Here is an 18755-nt window from a genome sequence, read left to right as displayed (position 1 = left end):
GAATATACATACATACTGGCTTCAGTGGCGCACTTCGATAATCATTGGACTCCCCATCCACTATCACTGGGAGTCTGGGTTTGACTCCCGCTCGGGACATTACTTTTTCAAACAACCGCGGACTCTTTTTTTTCGCCGATAAAGTATAGTTATGGACCATGACGGAGGCGCTCCGACTAAGGAGACCTTGAGGCCAAGGAGTCGCGCCCGAGCGCCTCCAGGCGCGAGTGCCCGCGACGACCGGCCGATGGTCTCCTAGTCGACTAAGCGCCGTCCGAGTTATGTACCGATAGGCACAGAATAGTAAATGATGTTGTGGGGACTGCGTTTGCCCCGCTATGGTTTGCCCCAACTGCCACTCACTGCACTAACATAGCCCGCCAGCCCCGCCTCCGCAGTCTCGCCCCCTTGTTCGCGGGTGTGTGCGCGCGCGCGTGCATGTGCGCGTATGCGTGTGTGCGTGCTCGTTTGTGTGCGTGTGCATGCGTGCGTGTGTGGTGTGGGACTCATGTGTGGCTTGCATTGCCCTCTGGCGTTGGTTCTACAGAATTGCCTGGGGGGCGGACGGGCGGTGAAAACAAGCGCTTATTTTCCATTCTACCTGGAATGCCAATCTACCTGTAACATATATTTGTCTCAGTCTGTCATTAAATGTTTCGATGAATTGAGTACAAAGGAACAAACAAGCCATAGGCTTTCTTGGGTTTAAAATCCTCTTAGCTGACCTTGTATTGAACTGTACTTTCCTCTGCTTTTTTTTGGGCAAACTGCTAATAAAGTCAATCAATCAATCAAACATAGATAGATATGGATGGATGGATGGATGGATGGATGGATGGATGGATGGATGGATGGATGGATGGATGGATAGATGGATAGATGGATAGATGGATAGATGGATAGATAGATAGATAGATAGATAGATAGATAGATAGATAGATAGATAGTAGGGGTGTAACGATACGTTTTAACAACGATTCACGATACTTGGTGGTCGATACGATACATGAACGATACAGGTTAATTTAGAACGATATAGATACGTTTCGATTCAGTGATTTAGTCGATACGATACATGAACGATACAGGACAGGTTCATTTAGAACGATACAATTCGATTCAATGATTTAAAATCGATATAGTAACTATTTATTTACCCAAAAATGCTGTTTGAAAAATAAATACCTGGATACTGGATATAAACCCCTCTTTCTCTTTTTTTCTTCTTAAAAGTACTTAGTATTGATAAAATTGATTATTTGCATTGCAAAACGATTCGACACGATACAAAGTCAAACGATACGATATTTTGCTGTTTGCATATCGATATAGTAGATCGTTGAAAATTCAAAACGATTTTTCGATGCAGTTACTATATTGTTACACCTCTAATAGATAGATAGATAGATACTGTAGATAGATAGATAGATCCCACCACTCCCACCCCCTCCACATGGAGACTGGAGAGGCAAGTTGGCGATAGGAAGGACTTATTCCTCTACCCCGGGATGAGGCTGGAGGGGCTTTGTCAGTCATGAGAATAATGTATGACGAGGCATGCAAAGGGCAACGTTAACTGACTTAGTAGCATTAGACGGTGTGTGACTACTAAACATCCAATCTGTTGTCACCTGTAACGTTCTAACGTTACCTGTGGTCTAACACATGGTCTTAACCCATTTTGGGCGGGAACCCCTATTTGTAACTATACCTTTCAGGACGGGAACCCCTTTTGGGGTTCTTGTTGCTATGTACAGTATATAGCAACATACATTTGTTTGTTTTTCAGAACTTTTTCAGAAAACCTATATTTAAGGCGTTTTTAGAATTGGACTCAGGTCTAAATGGGTTAATTAAACCCTACACATGGTGTTAATTAAACCCTACAAATAGTGTGTATTAAACCCTGCAGAAGGTGTGTATTAAATCCTGCAGAAGGTGAGTATTAAACCCTGCAGCATTTGGTTTCAGTGCAGTTAAACTGGGCTTAACGCTTCGCTGACTCACACACATTTCCTGACAGCACTTAAAATGCTTCTTTCGCTGTTTTTTACCACAACACCATTTGTCTTTATAAGAGCTTTTCCTGAGGGTATAGTTGGTATAAAAAAAGAAGAAAAAAAAAGAGACTAGTTTCTTCACAGAATAAGCTGTGAGGATGTTCTTGTAATGAATACGGTCAAAGCGTTTTGTGCTGAAGTGTCATTAACTCAATACTGTGATAGATTATAGCCTCTTCTGGAGCATGAGGTGAACTCATTAAAATGGTCAGGACAGTGGCATTACGTTTAACTCTCACCTCTACACTGACCCGACTGACTCACCTGCCAGTGACGGAGCCCGCACCGGGAGGACGTAGAACTTCCGTCCGGCTCCTCCCGCTCAGCATTCCCCACTCACAGGCTCCGCCCCCAGCCCGTAGGAGTACATACAGTGACAAAGATCACCGTCCCCACCCAGCTTCCGTCACACACAAAAGCTTGGCCAAACCGGATGCACCGCAATGGATTCAAACCCCTAGACTGGTGGTTGAACAGGTGCTTTACCCCTGAGCCACCCAAGCGACCAAGCACTAGAGTGACCACGCGTCCCGAAATTCGCGGGACAGTCCCGAGATTGGACCCTCTGTCCCGCGTCCCGCACAAGCAGAGCAATGTCCCGAAAGTCCCAAAAAAAAAATTACATAATTTTTTTTGATAATAAATCGGTAAAGTCAGGCAAAAATAAGAATTAAATAACATAATCCTAATCTTAACCCTAAAACCGAAATAAAGAAACCAAAAACTGGAAAAAAAACTAACCCAATCCGCCGAGAACCGCAAAAAAAAAAAATCTGTCCCTCAATGGGCCTGTTTGAAGGTGGTCACCCTAAGTACTTCCAGGGCACGGTCACACATGTACTTCATACACATCAGAAGTGCTTTGAAGCATGTGAAGTCTAATGCGTGTGAACTGCCGGATTTAATATTAAATAAATCAAATTATACGTAATGTAAACGCTAAATGGTGAGCTACTCGCATAAGCCCCCCTAGGGTTTCTTACCTCACCGGCACAACAACTAATACTGTCAACTTTCCCATGGAAAGAACTATCATGTTATGCTTATGTATATAGAAACTGTGCAAATCAAATAAATCAACATTTATTGGTGAACCTTGACTGGGCATCGACCAATAGGAAAGAAGAATTGCGTGTAGGATGCAAGCGTGTGGACAAGCCGACACCAACTCTAGTCTCCTGGATCGTGGGCCTCACTCCCTCGTATCCAGTGTTAGGTTCTTGAGCTCTGTAGTGTTGTTAGCTCCACTGTTGTTAGCTCACACTGCAGTGTGTCTGCGTACTGTAGGTGGTGGTGCACCTCATTCTGGCTAGGCGGTGTGTATACGCAGTGTGTATACGTTTGGTGGTGCACCGCCTAATGGCTCCGCTGTCATGCCACAGTGTATCTACAACGTAGTTGATGCACCTGCTACTGGCTCCGCTGTCACGCTGCAGTGTGTTATAGGTGGGGCACCTCTATCCCCTCCTAGCTGTGCCCTGGGTTGGCTCCCTCCAGCCATTTGGCTTGTAGTTTTCTTTCAGGGAGCCAGCACAACATAAGTCAAACGATCTACACACCAGACATTCATGTCCACAACCCAAAGACAACATGAGAAATAGGTGTGTACGAAGCAGTGGTGTAAAGTAAGTACATTTACTCAAGTACTGAAGTACAGTAATAAATAAAAACATTTTTACTTAAGTAAAGTACAATTTTGAGGTATTTGTACTTGACTTGAGTATTTCCAATTTGCAGTACTTTTACTTCTACTCCACTACATCTCAGAGGCAAATATTGTACTTTAACTCCACTACAATTATTTGAAAACTTTGAAGATTATTACAAAACATACCTTAACCACTTCAGCCCGATATACATTTCGGCCATTTGAAAATAGCCGATCTACAAGCTCACAATGCGTCGCGATGCGACGCATTGTGAGCTTGTAGATCTGCCATTTTCAAAAGATATTTATACATTTTGAAAACTTGAAATGGGACATTCTGCATAATGAGTACTTTTACTTTTGATACTTTAAGTACATTTCGATGCCAATACTTTTGTACTTTTACCCAAGTACATTTTGAATTCTAGACTTTTACTTGTAACAGAGTATTTATATATTGCAGTATTGATACTTTTAATTTGAGTACTTTTCCACCACTGTTCTGAAGTCTGGGATTGCGTTGGCCATGTGATGCGTAGCGTGAGCGGTTCCTTCATCTTCAGTTGGAGGTCCGCAGTGTTGAAGCTTTGTGCTTATCTCTCTGCACCTGTATAGGAATAAAGCTTCTATGCATTGCATATAGCTGAGTGTTCAGAGGTTGTCAACTGTAATGAATCACCATGCAGCTCTGAGCCTGTTGTCTGTGGAGGCTTGATAAGGCTCTCTACTGCCACCCTATCTGTTCCTGCATCACACACAACACTCTGAAAAGAAAAAGGCTGCCTTCGCTCTATGCTCGTCACTGTAAAACCCTCACTGTTCTTTTAACTCAGAGAGTACCAATGTAACCAAATGGACCCTCTCAGGTCTTGGTTGCATTTGTACATTCTTGGAGTGGCAAATGCTAACAGTGAGGATTTTACTGTGTACCGTATGTTCCCGGGGACAGGAAGAGAGATGACCACATTTCCTGTGTGGACAGTGAGGGACAATATCTGAATTCTACAATAAATGTAGAATGTTTAGTTATAAAATACACATATAGCATGAACCCTGACACAATGTAGTAATGGCTACTCAATTTGTCAATCTGTCACTAACTGTCTCACACTATTCAATATGAAAACACAAATGTACTGTATTCCAGATAGTCTTCACAGCATCTTGAATTTTGAACAGACTCTCTCTTCGTCTCCTTTGTTTGTTTGTTTGTCTCTCTCTCTTTCTCTGTCTCTGTCTCTGTCTCTGTCTCTGTCTCTGTCTCTGTCTCTGTCTCTGTCTCTCTCTCTGTGTGTGTGTGTGTGTGTGTGTGTGTGTGTGTGTGTGTGTGTGTGTGTGTGTGTGTGCGTGTGTGTGTGTGCGTGTGCGTGTGCGTGTGTGTGTCTCTCTCTCTCTCTCTCTCTCTCTCTCTCTCTCTCTCTACAGGAAGCATAGTGTACTTGGGGATGATGGTGGGAGCGTTCTTTTGGGGTGGTCTGTCAGACAAGGTGGGCAGGAAGACGGTGCTGCTCATCTCTCTGTCCTTCAACGCGTTCTTTGCCTTCCTGTCGGCGTTCGTTCAAGACTACAGCATGTTCCTGTTCTGTCGCATGGTCTCTGGGTTCGGGTGAGTTCCCTTCAATTTATTAATTTTAATTGTTTCCTTAAATCTCCTCAAAATATTGGTGTTGCGTTGTCCCGGTGGTCCCATTAACCACCTGACATCGTTCCAAAAAAATCAGACCAGTCGTTCAGTTAGTAGACTACAAGACACTTCATCCCAACACATTCCCAAATGGAAACTAGGAGGTGGTGGTGGTCCGTGGCCGGGGCTCAGGGTACCCCGGGCCGGGCAGGGGCTCGGAGGCTTACGGCCACAAAAAAAGATTTTTTTCCCCCTGACCTTGAAGATCTGCGATTTTTGGCTAAAAACGGCAATAGCGGCCGAACGATGGGTCGCAGCGGGACGGAGGGCTTGTTGGATCCGCACTGGCGAGGGGCACAAGCGGGTGCCCGGCCCGAGTCTGTCGGTCGCTCCCCGGGCAAACTGCGGCCTTTTCTAGCAACATAGTACTGTGTTGATAATCTACTGGTTCCGTGTCAACTTGTGACTTGTCACTCGTAGCCAGTGAGCGCTCACACACACTGACAGACTTCATTATACAGGAGAGCTGGAAATAACGGCATCACCCGCTTCTCATACTGTAGTACGCAACATTAAGTGCACAACAGCAAGTCGCAACAATATTCCAAATCTTATCAAGCAAGATAGCATAGCATCCCATAGCATAGCAGCAGATGGCATAGGGACAATCAATGAAAACTCATTGGGCCATAATTCTGACCTTTGGTGTCTTCAATGACGTATGAATCCATAATCGAGAGGAACTTGAAGGGCGGTCTGTTTTGTTGTGGAGTTTGATGATGTCAACAATGCATTCTGTATTTGAGTTAATATCAGGCACCTGCTGATGGTCCTCCAATCTGTTTTTTTTTTCAAAAACGTTGCAATAGACATTGTGAGGTTAACATTAGGCTACTCTCAGAGAGGCTTCTCCTTTGTGTTTAAGCATAAACAAAGACGCGAGTTTCCGGGCGAAGAAAACCAAATCTGCCGCATTCTAGAAACACCAAAAGACAACAAACGCCACACACATGATTTAGCACAATTAATTTGTATTGGTTGAGTAAACAATTAACAGGTTGTTAACAGGTCTCCAATCAGTAAGAAATTGACACCCAATGCTCAATTTCGCAACTTAGTATGAAAATGAATGCGGAGATTGCGGTACGCATTATGATATGTTATTCTAGTTGTTGTAATGAAGCTACTGTTACATTAACATTTTATTTTATAAAAGTAGATTTATTAAAAACCTGCCATTTGTTTGGGTGGGCCCAGGCCTACGCAGGCCCACCCGTAGCTACGCCCCTGCCCTCATTTGGTTCCATTTGTACACTCCCAGAGTTATGGAGGTCTTGAAATTAAAAAAGCTTGACAAACCACTGATCTACGCATAAATAAAAAATCCATGAATAGTGCAGCTACAAGTTAGTAAAATAACAGGTACAGTAGAGCATAAAACAGTAGTGCGACATCAACTGAAGCATTCAAAATACAAAATGATGTATTGATGACTGTAAATGACATATCATCATGTGATACGTGGTATCGGAATGTCATAAACTGACAAACTCGCCGATACCGACACCAGCATTTTAGGCAGTATCGGCAGCTGCAGATGCAAGCTCATCTAACTCTCGCCCACTCCCAACCTCTCTCTCCTCCCCCTGTGTGGGATAGGGGTGACGGGGGTGACATCTCCACCCCTGCAACAACAAAAAAAAACACTCACACACACTTCACACACAAGAGTCTCTCCACACTGGATGGAACAGAAAAACAAAGCACAAAACAGACAGGGAAAAAAAGCAATGTTTGGATAACAGTGCTGCTGAGCACAGCAAATAAACACTTCAGTTAAGTCTATTCAGCAGCTCCATTACAAGTAAAAGTCTGGAATAAAACATTTACTTGAGTAAAAGTACAAAAGTATTGGTATCAAAATATACTTAAAGTACCAAAAGTAAAAGTACTAAAATGTTTGAAAATAGCAGATCTACAAGCTCACAACGCGTCGCGAATTTTCAAATAGCCTATGTATAAAATAGGGCTAAAGTGGTTAATGTATGTTTTATAATATAGTCATTTATATCTGCAAAGTGACTAGTAACTAAAGTTTGCAAATAATTGTAGTGGAGTAAAAGTACAATATTTGCCTCTGAGATGTAGTGGAGAAGCAAAAGTATTGGAAATTGAAAATACTCCAGTAAAGTAAAAAATACCTCAACATTTTACTTAAGTACAGTGCTTGAGTAAATGTACTTAGTTACTTTCCACCACTGCTGGTGACTCTGTGTGGATCAGAGAAGACGTGTGGTTTTCTGCATAGCGACAAGGACTGCAGCACACATTAACGTCACTGTCGGACAGTAACCGTATTTCAACGTTTCATGTTTTTTTTCCCTCATAAATGAATGCGGTAGCGCTGTCGCCTCACAGCTAGAAGGTCCTGGGTTCGATTCCCACCGGGGACGCTGTGCGCGCTGGGGGGGTGTCATCAGTACACATACCCTAGGTGGGGTTGGTGATGAAAGGGCCTTTCTGTGAGGAGTTTGCATGTTCTCTACGTGTCTCCTAGGGTAGATACCCTCACAAAAAACATGCAGTAATCCTGGTCTCTATACTGCCTCCCCCTGGTCAGCCGGGGCGCCTGATGGAGGGGAAAGGAACTGGTTGGAATAACGTGTTCCTTCCACGCGCTACGTCTAACCAGGGAAACTCCCCCCTGTCAGGTGATAAGAAGCGGCTTGCTAGCTCCTCATGCATTGAAGGAAGCATGAGCTCAGTTCTGGGCTCTCCCTAGTCTGGCAGAGGGAGAGTAGCGCCCAGGATTACATAGGCAATTGGCACTGGGTGAAAAAAATGGGTTACAATATTGTGGGATAATTAAATGGGATAATAAAAAAAAAGTAACTACGTTGGATCTATTGGTTATTTCCATTTCCTGAAAAGTAACCATTTACTAACCATATACTACTATATCGTTCCTGTTCTTTTACAGTGTAGATTTGGGTCCTGCAGAGATAACAATCAAATCAAACTGGAGGTCCTTGAAATTAAAAAGATTGAAAATAAACCGTTTTACAAAATGTGTCAAATTGCAACGTGCATGGTACAGACCCAACCAATCAAATGAGGCAGCTCTTGACCCTTGCGCTGTGGTCCCATCCAATCAAATGCAGTGTTGTTGTTGTTGCAGGATTGGGGGGGCGGTGCCCATCGTGTTCTCCTACTTTGCGGAGGTTCTGGCTCGGGAGAAGAGAGGAGAGCATCTGAGCTGGCTGTGTATGTTCTGGATGATAGGAGGGATCTATGCCTCTGCCATGGCCTGGGCCATCATTCCACACTATGGTGAGTTACCTTCTGCCATGGCCTGGGCCATCATTCCACACTATGGTGAGTTACCTTCTGCTGTGGCCTGGGCCATCATTCCACACTATGGTTTGACTGATTGAGTGTTGAATGTTTCATGGACCAAAATGGAAATAAGCCTTTAGCTTTTTGTGTCATCCATTAGGCAATGGTTTAATTTACAACTAAAGAGTGCTCCTCGGAGCACAGCTCTCCGCCAGGTCAGGTAGGTTATTGTGGGCCAGCAATATTGATGGAATATGAAGAATCGGACAGATCCATCTTGATCACATTACTATATGTGTACCGATTTGCGTGATGTTTGGACAAAATCTGTCTCCTGGTGGCGCTACATTAGGGCCAGGGTTGCATTGCTCATGCGACGGCCTTGCACGCCATGCAGGAACCTATTTCCTGCATCCAATCAGGATGGATTATGACAAAATCAAACAGATTTGTCTTGATCACTATAGAGATGTAATTTGCGTGAAATTATGATCAAATCTGAAGGAGTAATATGAAAATGTTTTACATAAGTCGGCCTCCTGGTGGCGCTATAAAAGGCAGATGTGAAAAATGCAGGGCAAAGGTTTTTCCTTCGCCTCTAGGGAGTGCGCGAACAAAGTTTTACGGAAATCGGTGCAGTTATAGGTAAAAACGCGAATCGGCCAGTTATACCACTACCATGAGGTTGATTTTTAAAAAGTGACATTTCTTCCTCTGCCTAGTGGGAATGTAGCGTGCTAAATTTCACGGAAAGTGCACGCTGCATTCATTATTTGAGGCATTTTGTTAAAAAATGGAGCACTCCTGCAAACTTTGGAAGCCAATCTTAGCCAATCAGGATGGAATATGAAAAATCTAAAAAGACCTGTTTTGTTTAATTACTATAGAGATACTGTGTACCGATTTGCGTGATGTATGGACCAAATCTGTAGGAGTAATACGAAAAAAAAAATTTTGCAAAAATCCTCCTCCTGGTGGCACTATAACAGGCTGATCTGAAAAATTCGGTGCAGAGGTTCTGCTCTGTTTGCACAGTTTCGCTGGGACCGGCCCAATGGTGCCGAAGATTAGCTGCTCACACACACACACACACACACACACACACACACACACACACACACACACACACACACTCTCACGGACGGACAGACAGGGTGCAAAACCTAGTATGGTGGAGACGATAAAGTATTCCATCAAACAACTGGACAAAAAACAGCAGTGCAACAAAAAACAACTACACAACAATATAGAAAATCTAAATATTCAGAATAAATTCATGATCGTGACATAAAGGTGGTGGGAGGCCTGGTTACGACACATGGAAGATGTCACTCACAGGGAGTAAGACGTTTTCAATTTACACTTTACACATCACAACAAAGACACCCCCAAACAAATATGAATATACAGATGTATACACCCTATACAATCATCCGCCTGGTGCAGAACAAGGGACACCGTCAATAAAAATAATAAATATAAATGCAGTATATAAGGAGACAGTGTAGTGCATCAGTAAACTAGGATCCCACGTAAACCAAAAACCTAGCATCAGTCTAATCAATATACTATCAAAATTATAATCTGCATTGAAACGACAGGATACCAGGTAAACAATGAACCTAGCATCTGTCTAAATAACATTTCATGAACCAAGCATCTGTTTACAACCCTGGGGGAGGCCAGCGAGGTAATTAATTTGGTTGAGTCCAATTTGATGGTGAGTCACCTTCAGCTACAGCCTGGGCGGTTAGCCCGCACTATGGTAAGTGACAATACTAATTACCTTTTGGTTCCAGGGAGAAGGCAACCATTCGAGGAAAATTGCCAATCTACAACCTCACAACAAAAAACTAAAAGTAGAGACCTGTGGGGGACCCCGGCCAATAAAGTATACGGCGTATACTTAGATGAAGTTAGCTAACACAGTGGTTCTCAAAGTGGGGCCTGGGGACCCCCAGGGGTCCTTAGGGGGGTTCCAGGGGGTCCCCAGCAATAAGTGTTAATATAGCGTCACAATCATTTTAACCTCTTTATCCATATTTTTATACTTTGGCTATTCAAAAATAGCAGATATACAAGCTCACAGTGCGTCACTTCGCACCACGCTACGAGCTTGTACATCTGATATTTTTGAAAAACATCAAAAACGTTTGAAAGATATCGTAGATTATTTATTTATTTTACATAAATCTTCTCTTCTGGGGGGGGGGGGGGTCCCTGTTACAAAACATTTTCAGATGGGGGGGGGGGGTCCGTGGCCAAATACATATCAATGTGGGGGTCCTTGACACGAAAAAAAAGTTTGACAACTACTGGGCCTATTGTCTGATGCACAGGTTTTAATTTTCTCATACAATGTATTTTAATGGGTGGCGCTGTGGCAGGCATGCTTTAGGAGGGTATATAAAAGGGTCCTTTGTCTCAGGTCTTTGGGAACCACACTCCTTGCACTTAACCTGACACCGTCAATTGGAAGAAGCTTGCGACACACATTTGTTTCACAGCCTACTTCCCATCTGAGACTTCGGTCGCAGAATCGATGACAGACAGTTTTTCTTTTTTTCAAGCTACTAGGCAGCTGATTGGATGATCCCGCCCCTAGCAGCCGCTGATTGGTTCGGACACGCAGTGTTCGGGCATGCTTACTCCCTGCGCAATCCCAGACCTCCCTGAAATCAAATGCAAATGAGATTTCCGGAGGGAGGGGGTTTACCAGGCTACCCTGCACTGCGATGACACACGCACTGACGCACGCACGCACTGACGCACGCACGCACGCACCCATGCACGCACGCAATGACGCACGCACGCACGCACCCATGCACGCACGCAATGACGCACGCACGCACGCACGCACGCACGCACGCACGCACGCACGCACGCACGCACGCACGCACGCACGCACGCACGCACACACAGCACGCACGCACACACACACACACACAGAGTTCCAGCTGCAGGGGCATCAATGTTTCTGTTCCACAGGGCACATTTCCAAACTGGCACCAATTCTATACTGAGTAAAATCTTTTAGTTTAGCCTTTTTTTCCACACTATAACTTTCGCTCACATCTACTCTCACATCTCGCTCTGAACCCACTGTACTTTGTGTCGCTTGGAGCCCAGCTGCCACGTTGCAGTGTTGCAAAGTGCATAATGGCCGCCTTAGAGAGATGAGTCAGGGAAACAAGGGACCTTATGACCTTATGCTGACCATATACTGCCCCATTGGTTTCCACAGACCCGTTTTGAAGCCCACTTTTTTGGGCAAATTCAAATCCGCCATCTTGGAACTTCCGGTCCTGAAAAGGACCAATATATCTGCTATTTATATGTAATAACATATGTTGCTATATACAGTATATATCTAAAATGACACAGATGCTTTCCCGGTTTTAATGGGTGAATCAAATGGGGGTCTGTGGCCTAATGAATATCAAACTGGGGGGGGGTCCTTGAATCGAAAAAAACGTATTTTAGTATATAGACCTTTAAGCACCTTTAAGCACATTTGTATTTGTCCTGTATGTGTGTGCGTGTGCATGTGCGTGTGCGTGTTCATGTGCGTGTGCGTGTGTAGGATGGAGTTTCAGCATGGGCTCAGCCTACCAGTTCCACAGCTGGAGAGTGTTCGTGGTGGTGTGTGCGCTGCCGTGCGTCTGTGCGGTGGTGGCCCTCACCTTCATGCCCGAGAGCCCCAGATTCTTCCTACAGGTAAAGAAGAGACGAGATATAATGGTCTCATTCCTGTATGTGCATTCCTGTATTTCTGTGCACATCGTCTCTGTCGGGTGGAAACATCATCATGTCCAAAACTGTTACTTCTCAGGTCTGCTACTTTTCCGCTCTGTCATTTTCACTCCCTATCCCTAATGCGTCACTATAGGACTATACAACTAAAACGCACGTATTGAAGCTTCAAATACTACTCAAATCGGAGGATCGACCAGTTGCTTCTGCGGCTTAGGTGCAGCGCTTCGCTGGTAACCACAACATCCTGTGATCGAATACCACAACGACTTTTTCATTCTCTCTTGCCTTATTTTTTTTCTCTCTCCGCACAGTTTTTGTGAGGTTAGGATTAGGGTTAGGTTTTATAGTTTTGTCAACATGCGACGTCGCCATGGCGTCCCGTCATGTCAAAACTTGACGTTTCAGGGCTACTGACAGAGTGGCAAAATATAACGCCTAGGGAGTGAGAACGGGTTGTGATGCGAGAACGTGGGCTAGCCGACACCAACTCCGGACTCCTGAATCGCTGCCCTCCAGTCCCTCCTGTCTAGCATCAGGGTCTTGAGCTCTGCAGTGTCGTTAGCTCCGCTGTCACACCGCAGTGTGTACGTAGCTGGCGCACGTCTTTCCCCTCCTAGCCGTGCCTTGGGTTGGGCTTCCACAACCACAGTGTCATTTTGCTGCATGGCCACCAGCTGTTCCGGGTGCCTGAAACAGTGCCCAGCCAGCATTCTCTCTCTGACCTTGTCCGTGACCCGCGGGGAGCCTATTCTATATTGACATTGACAGTACAACATCATTATGTAATGTTGTGTAAAGAAAAAGAGTTTGCGCATCGACAATGGGTTTTCTCAGTGGAGTGCTAGACCCAAAATCCAGTATACACATCAAAATCCCATCCCATCGAAATCCCAAAAGGGTAGCACATCCAAAATATCAAATCAATGGAGGACAAAGTACTCACATGTCCACAACGAACGATTACGCATTTCGGCTATGAGCCTTCATCAGAGCATCAGTCAAAATATATGTTGTGTGTTTGTAGTCGTAAACATGATGAAATGTTTTGTTTTGTTTTCCCAGATGGGTAAACATGACGAGGGCTGGATGGTTCTCAAACAGATCCATGACACCAACATGCGCGGGCGCGGAGAACCCGAGAAGGTCTTCACTGTGAGTTCAAACGATAACCCCAGTAAATTCATATTCTGGGGTAAAACGTGGAGCGGACTAGTATAGAGCCCTGAGGGACTCCCGGGGCCACATGCGGCCCCCAACTTCACTTAATGCGGCCCGCAGGTTAATATTGGAATACTGATATATTATTGATTTCAGCTGTTAAAATTGCAAACATGACCCGCTTTAATTACTTCAGTCTATATTATAGTAGCATAGAGCACCGAAGTCTGACGTAATTTACTCATCCTACCTGGGTTGCGGTTTATTTCCCCCATTCAGAATTCCCATAGACTTGTTTAATATTGCGTCAAATAAGAACTGTGTTCCAAAAATAAACAAATGACCCCGGAGGTTTGACTCATATGGATATGAAGCATCAACCGACGGTGAGAAAACGCTAATGTTACTGCATCCAAATTAGTTACATTTTTGCCAGAAATAGACTTTATCAAATATGAGTGACTGACTATCATAAACGATACAGCGACACCTCCCTGACAATATCGCCGGGACAGTTTGTTTATTTTTGGACCACAATTCTTATACGAGACGATTCTAAGATGACCCAATGTTATTCTCCATAGAGAAATTACTTCCACAACCCAGGGGATGAACGAGTGACGTCAGGACTTCAGTACTCTATAGTAGTATAGTATTAACATTCTATTGTCTTTTTTATGTCCAATGTATTTGTATTTAAAGGGGAAGACCACTCATTTTCAACATTGAACTATGTCTTTAATACACCTTAGAGCTGTTGTGTGGAAATAAGAAAAAAGTCCTCTATGTTGCCTAGAACTGGATAATTGATTGAGGTCATGTGATCAGTGACATACGCAGGGTGTACTTTTGGCTGAGGGGGCGGAGCCAAAAGTACACTCTGCGTATGTCACTGATCACATGACCTCAATCAATTATCGTTTTCTAGGCAACACAGAAGGGGGGACTTTTTTCTTATTTCCACACAAAGTATTAAAGACATAGTTCAATGTTGAAAATGAGTGGTCTTCCCCTTTAAGTTCAAAAAGTTAACATCAGTCTAACTGAATGGTTTTGAAATTATTATGAATGGATTCCAATTCAAAAATAGCAAAAATAGCAGATCTACAAGCTCAAAACGCGTCAAAGCGCGACGTGTTTTGAGCTTGTAGATCGGCTATTTTTGCTACTTTTGTGTGACATAGAATGGCGAAGTACGGCATTCATTTACAAAATAAGTTTAACTACAGATATAAGAGGTGTCTGCCCGACAGTATGTGCAATGTGGCCCTCTGGAGTGAGCGTGGAAATATAGTGGCCCCTCTCCATCATCAAAGTTGCCCACCCCTGGTCTACAGTAAGTGGTTAAAATGATAACCCTAACCCGAGAAAGTCTTCACTGTGAGTACAGTCTTCACTGCGAGTGCAGTGTGATGCCACTTCCTCATGTGACGATGTGAACTCCACTGAGCTCAGTGTCTTCCCCCGCAGGTGAACAGGATAAAGACGCCCAGACCGCTGGATGAGCTGGTGGAGATGCAGAACGCGTCGGCCAATCCCGCTGCCAAGATTCTGTTCAGGATCAAGACGGAACTCGGAGGGGTTTGAGCTTTGTTTTGACTTTGATTCCTCGTCATTGCACATAATCCCGATGGCTGGGGGCGGAGCCTGTCAGTGAGAAATGTTGAACGGGAGGAGTGGGACGGAGACACTATGTCCTCCCGGTGGGGGCTCCTCACGGGCACGAGAGCCAGTAGGGTACAAGCAGTGGGAGGAATTTATTGGCACAACGACTACATTAACCCATTAAGACCGGGAACGCATCTGTGTCATTTTTAGATTTCTTTGGCTCTTCAAAAATAGCAGATCTACAAGCTCATAGCGCGGCACCGAGTGCATTTTTTTAAATCGTGAAAATGTGTGCAAATCTTTGAATATATATATTTTTTAAAGCATAATTTTTTTGCTCAAATCTTTGCTTCTGGGGGATTCTACAAATGTCTTCTAAATTAAGTTTTTTTTAAAAACTTATGTTGCTATAATCAGTGGTTCTCAAACTGTTTCATGTCAAGGACCACCCAAAATGATATGTATTTGGCCGCCTGACCCCCATCTGAAAATGTGTTGTTCTACGGACCCCCAAGAAGCAAAGTCTGAGTTTAAAAAAAATCTTTGGGATATAATATTTGCAAAAAAAAATATGATTTTTTTAAAATAGCAGATCTACAAGCTCACTCTGTGCCACGCTATGAGCTTGTAGATCTGCTATTTTTGAATAGCCAAAGAAATCAAAAAATGACAGATGCGTTTCCGGTGTGAAAGGGTTAATACGAATAATTGGCTTCTCTAAAAGAAAAAGGGCAAAAGAATAATACGTTTTTCTTTCTTTTTTGGTGCTTGATATTTTTGTTTTCTTCTGCTGGTAGATGTGGTTGACGTTCATGAGATGTTTCAGCTATCCTGTCAGAGACAACACATTGAAACTGGCAGCCGTCTGGTTTACGCTGTCATTCGGGTAAAACAAACACTCTCTCAACCTCTTTGACCTGTTTTCTCCTGACTTTATTCAGTTAATGTGAGACATTACGAGCTTGTACATCGGCTGTTTTCAGTACTTTTGCATGACATTGTCATAGGATGAAGCATAATTCACTTTAAAGGGGTATACTGTGCAAGTCCCAAAATATATATTTTTTAGCAACCTCTGCTGGTCACTACCGTCATTGCAGGTCTTTAGCGGATTCCTGCATTACCAGAATTCCATTTGTTTTCACTGGAAGGCGGAAGCGTTTCAAAAAGCATTATTTTTGTTGTTTTATACTATCCGCGGATCGTTTCTCTTAGCCAGTGGAGCTTTAGTTACCATGAGCTGTGTTTTTTTGCTGTTGTTCTTCCATGCTGTTGTTCTTCCATCTTCAAATCATATAATGCCTGGAGGCACGGTGGCGCAGTCGGTAGCGCTGTCACCTCACAGCTAGAAGGTCCTGGGTTCGATTCCCGCCGGGGGACGCTGCGGGCGCTGGGGGCGTGTCTTCTCCTCCGCGTCATCAGCGCCCATACCCTAGGTGGGGTTGGCGAAAGGGCCTACTCTGTGTGGAGTTTGCATGTTCTCCCCGTGTCTCCTAGGGTAGTTAATACCCTCACAAAAACATGTAGTAATCCTGGTCACTATACTGCCTCCCCCATGACAGCTGGGGTGCCTGATGGAGGGGAAGGGAACTGGTTGGAATAACGTGTTCCTTCCACGCGCTACGTCCAACCAGGGAAACTCCCCCCTGTCAGGTGACAAGAAGGTCAGTTGGCTCTCATGCCTGAAGGAAGCATGAGCTCGGCCCTGGCCTCCCTACTGTGGGGGACTGGTGTAGGGCTGGTGTAGCGCCCAGGATCACTTAGGAAATTGGCACCGGGTGAAAAAAATTGGTTACAAAAATCGCGGGATAAAAACAAAATTAAAAAATCATATAATGCCATAAAAACAGCGTGAAATTCCTTTTTGTTACTAACGCGGTAGTTCCGGGACAAACAGGAAACCGGTGCATTTCCGTTTCCATTTTCCGGCCGGATGACGCCATTTTCGCGGGAAAGACACCCCTGTCCACTTTCAATAGAAAATATGTTTATAAAAGGCTTTCGGGGGTGAAATTCATGGAATGGGTGTTGTGAAACATTTGCCACTCACATTTTTTTTTTTAAAGTTACCAAGTATTACTTTTATTTATGAGAAAACATAAAAAAGATGAAATGCAGAGATACAGCGGCCATAGTATGCAACAAGTGGACTTTGTTGATTATGTTGCGTGTGTGTGTGTGTGTGTGTGTGTGTGTGTGTGTGTGTGTGTGTGTGTGTGTGTGTGTGTGTTTAGGTATTATGGGCTGTCTGTGTGGTTTCCTTACGTCATCAAACATATCCAGGCGGATGAATATGCCTCCCGCGTCAAAATACACAACAACGAACACATGGAAGACTTCACCTTTAACTTCACCCTGGAGAACCAGATTCACCGGAATGGACTCTTCCTAAACGATAGGTAACTAAACCCTGGAAAACCAATTCCACCGGAATGGGCTTTAGTCCATGAGCCAAAGCCCCAAAATTGAGCCAGATATTGAATATTCCCTCGTTAAAAACCTTTGACTCCAACATCTTAACAAAATATATTTGGGCATATTTTCCTAATGCCTAATTTGCATATTTAAATATACGATTTCAGAAAACTTGCAATATGATAAATCATTGTCTTCATGTAAGTAATCAACTCGGGAAGTTTCATTATGATAACTCTTTTTTATATTTGGTCATTTTTTCACCTGTCATGTACTGTACGTATGGGGAAAATAACAAAATGTGTGATAACCATGAAAAAGCTACTCCTGTGGAAAGGTTATCATATATTTATTTACTCGTATTGACCCTATGAACAATTTAATATAGGTTTGGTTTTGCCCACTCTTTCGATCATCATTGCTCAATTTTGGGGCTCTGGCTCATGAACTATACCCTAAAACACCCTAGACAACACTCTACATGTCTCACGCTCTGCTCCCTTCTGGCTACATAACCCCGGTGGTGGAAAAAAGTACTCACATGTTTTACTTAAGTAAAAGTATCAATACAAGTACTCTGTTACAAGTCAAAGTCAGAAATTCTAAATTTACTTGAGTGAAATACAAAAGTATTGGTATCAAAATGTGCTATTTTCACTAAAGTGGTTAATGTATGTTTTATAATGTAATAATCTATATCTGCAAAGTAACTAGTAACTAAAGTTTTCAAATAATTGTAGTGGAGTGAAAGTACAATATTTGCCTCTGAGATGCAGTGGAGTAAGTACAAGTATAGACAATTGGAAATACTCCAATAAAGTCAAAAATACCTCAGAATTGTACTCAAGTTACTTTACACCCCTACATAACCCAAACTGTGGAAGAAACTCCCCGTTGCAGTCAGAACTTCAGACCCGTAATCTTTGAAGACTCACCTCTTCAGACTCCACCCCTAGCACTCACTTCTTCAGACTCCACCTCACCCCCTAGCACTCACTTCTTCAGACTCCACCTCACCCCCTAGCACTCACCTCTTCAGACTCCACTTAACTCCCCAGGACTTCATTCTCCCTGTACCCCTTCCTGCCACCATATGGCTCGATTGATACTAGCGGCTGACCAAGATATGGCTACCAAGCAAACGTGGGGT

General features: G+C 43.7%; 1 protein-coding gene across 1 annotated transcript in view; it reads left to right on the top strand.

Moving 5' to 3' along the window:
* The window catches only part of LOC308077891 (synaptic vesicle glycoprotein 2C-like), a gene marked incomplete at both ends in the record, with an annotated part of 32740 nt that overhangs the window by 7414 nt on the left and 6571 nt on the right, over positions 1 to 18755 (top strand). The window contains 7 exons of the mRNA XM_080418868.1: positions 5134 to 5314; positions 8511 to 8662; positions 12252 to 12385; positions 13487 to 13576; positions 15053 to 15163; positions 15988 to 16076; positions 17425 to 17589. Of these exons, the coding sequence (XP_080274994.1) occupies positions 5134 to 5314; positions 8511 to 8662; positions 12252 to 12385; positions 13487 to 13576; positions 15053 to 15163; positions 15988 to 16076; positions 17425 to 17589 (922 nt within the window). The remainder of the gene's footprint in view (positions 1 to 5133; positions 5315 to 8510; positions 8663 to 12251; positions 12386 to 13486; positions 13577 to 15052; positions 15164 to 15987; positions 16077 to 17424; positions 17590 to 18755) is intronic.

The sequence above is a fragment of the Gymnoscopelus braueri genome (assembly GCF_963280865.1).
Source record: "Gymnoscopelus braueri genome assembly, chromosome: 22".
NCBI lineage: Eukaryota > Metazoa > Chordata > Actinopteri > Myctophiformes > Myctophidae > Gymnoscopelus > Gymnoscopelus braueri.
Note: the sequence above shows the minus strand (reverse complement) of the source record. Positions and strands in the feature narration are given on the sequence as shown.